Below are 5,000 nucleotides of genomic sequence, written 5' to 3'. Positions count from 1 at the left end.
TATACAAGACTGCCACATTGTGCAAAGAAAGCGTTTCTGAACTGCACTGCATTCAGTGTTTATAACGTTGCATAACTTTTAACTAGCTCCAGGTTTTCCACTATTGGCTCACAGGCAAATCTAACACTGGCATTAACCTTTGGAAGCCTTATTTTTTTATTACACCATTCAGTTACAGACTCCATTCCCACTGTGCTCATATGTACATCTCTGGCACAGTTTGCTGTGGTCCCATAGGGTCCTGTCTCTATAGGCTGGCATCATAAACGCCTGGAAATACATTAACTTGGACTGAAGTGTAAGTCTTTGGCAGCACTATCTGCTGGGTTCTGTAGGTACCTTAATGATGTGCGGTAGGTCCAAAGAGATTTGACCTGATTAGATTTTTTTGAAGGAGTTGAGTTTCTTGCTGTGTAATCATGCAAGTGTCAGTTCTTTGTACAGTTACATTGTCTTGTGCTGCGTTGGGCATATCTTGTATTTGCTGAAGGCTCATATTCTTAATGAGTTCCCTCTGGCTCACAACACAAGTTATTTCTAATGCATGTTGTGAGTCTCAGGAGAACGTTTTCTCCTTATTGAAGAGGTTGGTATGGTATTGGTTAGTGTTTGGCTCCCCACCTTGTCCATTGTTTGTGTGTGGAGTATATAATGCTGGATGGTATTAAAAGTTGCAAGTACGGCAGTTTGGAGTTAGTCAGCAGTTTAGAGTACACAGTGTAGTGATATGGTTTAGTATCAGGGTGGAGTGTGATAGTACATAGGGGGAGATGTGTGCGTGTGTGTGTGTATGTATGTGTGTATATATGTGTGTATGTGTGTGTATGTGTGTGTGTGTGTGTGTGTGTGTGTGTTGTGATGGGTGGGTAGTTGGGTAATGGTTTTGGACCCTCTGAAGAGGTGCCAGTCCTCGCTGTTCTTTCTGTTTCCTGTAAAAATGTCTTATAGGCCAAATGTGAGACTGTCTTACACAACGCGGCACACACGCACACCATGCACACACACCCACCCCAAGAGACTCCTAAAATCCAGAGGAAAGGGACACTATTGTTTCTGGTTCCCAGCGTTGCGTAACTCTCTACCACCCCCCACACACCCCCACACACACCCCCATGCTCCTGCATCTCAGGGGGTTTCCTCAGCCTTCATGTCTGACACACACACACACACACACACACACACACACACACAAACACAAAAAAACACACACTCTCACACACACACACTCACACACACTCTCACACACACTCTCACACACACAAACACACACACAGACACACACACATACACACACACACAGACACACACACACACACACACACACACACACACTCACACACACTCACACACACACACACACACACACACACACACACACACACACACTCACACATACATGTACATTTTTTGTACATGACCTCATGTCTTCTCCTAATGCCTAATTGTTGATTAGTAGATTGTGATTTGATTGTAAACATGTTTAGCATTTGGGTTAGACGGAACAGTGTGTTTTTCTGTGGAATACCACAAGTGTCAATGTGGGATTTATCTGAATGTTGTAAGGTGGAAACTCTCCCACAATCAGATTAATATACACAGAAATCTAGATAAGATAAACTGAGGAATTGCTGTTTTTTTGTCTCATGACAGCGTAGTTACAAGCCTCTTTTACACTTATTAAACATACAAAAATCAGTTGAAATGTTCTCCTAAAATGTTACCAATAATGTATTTTCCTGTTCTCTGTTTTGGAGAGCTTTATAAAAGTGCAGAATGTGCTGCGTGTTGAAACCATGTTTCTTCTCTCCAGCCAATCGGACGAGCTTTTGCTGTTGTGCAGCCTCCCTCTGAGAGGGAGTCTTTGAAGAACGAGCCAATCAAACCATCTGAAGAGAAGGTTGAAGTCATAAAGGTGAGGTGTTTGGACCTTAAATTATTGTTTGTGAGTGTGTGTGTTAGAAAATAGCTTGACATAGACATAGCTTAAAAGATTACTGTGACATCAGAAGTTACTTACCTTTTATTTTTATTTTTTGATGTGTGTGTGTGTGTGTGTGTGTGTGTGTGTGTGTGTTCAGGTGTACCTGAAAGCTCGTCAGCAGCAGCAGGCCCGACACCAGCAGAGCCTAAAGATGCTTTCAGAAGAAGTGTCACAGATTCAAGAGGTCAGAGGTCACCCCTCTCTCTCCCCTTCAACGACCTCTCTTCTTCTTCTTCTTCTTCTTCTTGCTCTCCCTCTCTCTCTCTCCCCCTCAACGGCCCCTCTTCTTCTTCTTCTTTCCCTCTCTCTCTCTCCCCCTCAACAGCCCCTCTTCTTCTTCTTCTTTCTCCCTTTCTCTCTCTCTCCCCCCTCAACGACCCCTCTTCTTCTTCTTCTTTCTCTCTCTCTCTCCCCCTCAACGACCCCTCTTCTTCTTCTTCTTGCTCTCCCTCTCTCTCTCTACCCCTCGACGGCCCCTCTTCTTCTTCTTCTTGCTCTCCCTCTCTCTCTCTCCCCCTCAACAGCCTCTCTTCTTCTTCTTCTTCTTCTTCTTCTTCTTCTTCTTCTTCTTCTTCTTCTTCTTCTTCTTCTTTCTCTCTCTCTCCCCCTCAACGGCCCCTCTTCTTCTTCTTCTTTCCCTCTCTCTCTCTCCCCCTCAACAGCCTCTCTTCTTCTTCTTCTTCTTCTTCTTCTTCTTCTTCTTCTTCTTCTTCTTTCTCTCTCTCTCCCCCTCAACGGCCCCTCTTCTTCTTCTTCTTTCCCTCTCTCTCTCTCTCCCCTCAACGGCCCCTCTTCTTCTTCTTCTTTCTCTCTCTCTCCCTTTTTTCTCTCTCGCTCTCCCCTCAATGGCCTATTTTCTTCTTTCTCTCTCTCTCCCCCTCAACAGACTCTCTTCTTCTTCTTTCTCTCTCCCTCCTTTCTCTCTCTCTCTCTCTCTCTCTCTCCCTCTGGAGTCTGTCCATCTCATTCTTGATATTGAATCCATGTTCTCCTGCTTCCACTAACTCAGCTGATCTCTCTGTGTTGTTCAGGTGAGGTATTGTCTGAAGAACTTGAGGGAACAGATGGCTGCCAAAAACCACACCTATAAAGTAGAGAGCAAGGTATGTGTGTGAGTGTACGTGTGTGTGTGTGTGTGTGTGTGTGTGTGTGTGTGTGTGTGTGTGTGTGTGTGTGTGTGTGTGTGTGTGTGTGTGTGTGTGTGTGTGTGTGCGTGTGTGTGTGTGACTGCAGGAAATCCCTGATGTTTTACCTTTACGGAAGGGTAAATTGACCCTTTGTTTGTTAACCTGTGTCAGATCCGGTTATCCACCACTGGCTCCAGAGACTCTAACGCCCATTCATCAGCATCAGCATCCACAGCATCCTCAGTGTCATCATCATCAGCACCAGCAGCAGCAGCAGCATCAGCAACATCTTCATCTTCTGCTGCAGAGCAGAAACATGACGACAAACAGGTAAGAAGGAACAAAGTATTCTCACACACACACACACTCACACACACACATATTTTTTCGTATGAATGGCGTTGCTTGGTGTGGCTTTGCTCACCTTAGCCCGTTGACAAATCACAGCCTGGATTTTTACTTCCATACTTTAGGGTCGATTTGCTTGAAGGTGTGTCTATAAGTAGGGGACAAAGGCCACAGGTAGTCCATATATATACAAATATTTGACGTAGTGGAGGCAAAGAACTCCATGATTCAAAGCATTATTTTAGTTATCTCCATTTATACCCCAGCTGCCATACCTGTATTTAGGTATGTATAACATCAGCCTACTAAGGAAACATTTGGTTTAGTCTAAAAAGGAAACCGACATGTTAGTACCTCTATTGATTGCACTATTTCTAAACCTGAATCCCTGCTGACATTAATGGTAGCGTCCAGCTTGCCAGCTTGCTAGTTCTCCAGATAGTAATTGTATTTAACCATGGAATGTATCGTTTTATCGAGGGTCCAATGTGAGCATAGCACAGTTGTTATAATGGAAACGCAAATTAGCTTGGTGCAGCACCGCCAAAAGTGACAATTGAAAAACCCCAACACACACACATACTATTTTTGGCTTCAAAACTCTCACACACCAGCAGGCTCTGTTTGTCCACAGGAACAATTAATTATATTCATATTTGACATTCCTAGTACACACACACACACACACACACACACACACACACACACACACACACACACACACACACACACACACACACACACACCTAATTTTAAAGACCTCTCACACACAATGCAGGGTGGAGTGTCATGACTCAAAGCACTTTTCAATATCTCAAAGCTGCACTGGATTGGACCTGAAGACTAGCCTCCATGACGCACACAGCAGGCCTGCACCACACGCTCATCTACTGGATTGTTCTCCAGCCAGTTCTGTCTTTCTTGGGAAGTTGAACAGTAACTGTAGGGCCTATTAGTAGGAACTGGAGCCCCTATAAATAGAATGAATGGGATCAGTTTTTTTAGAAAGAGAGCGAGAGAGAGAGAGGGAGAGAGGGAGAGAGGGAGAGAGAGAGAGAGAGAGAGAGAGACAGAGAGGGAGAGAGAGAGACAGAGAGGGAGAGAGAGAGACAGAGAGAGAGAGGGAGAGAGAGCATACTAGAGGGAGGGACTGACTGGAATGAGAGAGAAAGAAGGAAAGAAAGAAAGAGAGTGAGTCAGACACTAGTGGAGCAGTGGAGGCAGAACAGGAGAAACTGGAGCTCCGAGTGGAAAAAGAGTTCCCGAGTGACGCACGTTAAACGAGTGACCGCTCCCCCTCTTTCTCCCTCTTTCTCTCTCTTTCTTTCTCTTTAGCCCCCGCCCCTCTTTCCTGCTGATGTAAAAATAGACCACAGGCGGGTTTATGCTTGCAATAATGTTGTGTGTTAGTGTGTGTGTGTGTGTGTGTGTGTGTGTATGGATGTGTGTGTGGTTGTGAGATTTCCTTATTTTTCTCTGGGGGTGAATGTGTTTGTTTTTGGCTGTTTCGTTACATAACCAAAGGAGAACACCTGTGAGCTACC

The 5,000-nt window shown here is 44.7% G+C and overlaps 1 protein-coding gene across 2 annotated transcripts in view; it reads left to right on the top strand.

Moving 5' to 3' along the window:
* Positions 1–5,000, top strand: part of tuft1a (tuftelin 1a) — an 18,934-nt gene that overhangs the window by 8,844 nt on the left and 5,090 nt on the right. For both annotated transcript variants that reach the window (XM_080858490.1, XM_080858491.1), the window contains exons 3-6: positions 1,811–1,912; positions 2,079–2,165; positions 3,013–3,084; positions 3,280–3,438. In XM_080858490.1, the coding sequence (XP_080714616.1) occupies positions 1,811–1,912; positions 2,079–2,165; positions 3,013–3,084; positions 3,280–3,438 (420 nt within the window). The remainder of the gene's footprint in view (positions 1–1,810; positions 1,913–2,078; positions 2,166–3,012; positions 3,085–3,279; positions 3,439–5,000) is intronic.

The sequence above is a fragment of the Sprattus sprattus genome (genome assembly GCF_963457725.1).
Source record: "Sprattus sprattus genome assembly, chromosome: 19".
Taxonomy (NCBI): Eukaryota; Metazoa; Chordata; class Actinopteri; order Clupeiformes; family Clupeidae; genus Sprattus; species Sprattus sprattus.
This window is presented reverse-complemented; position numbering and strand designations above follow the sequence as displayed.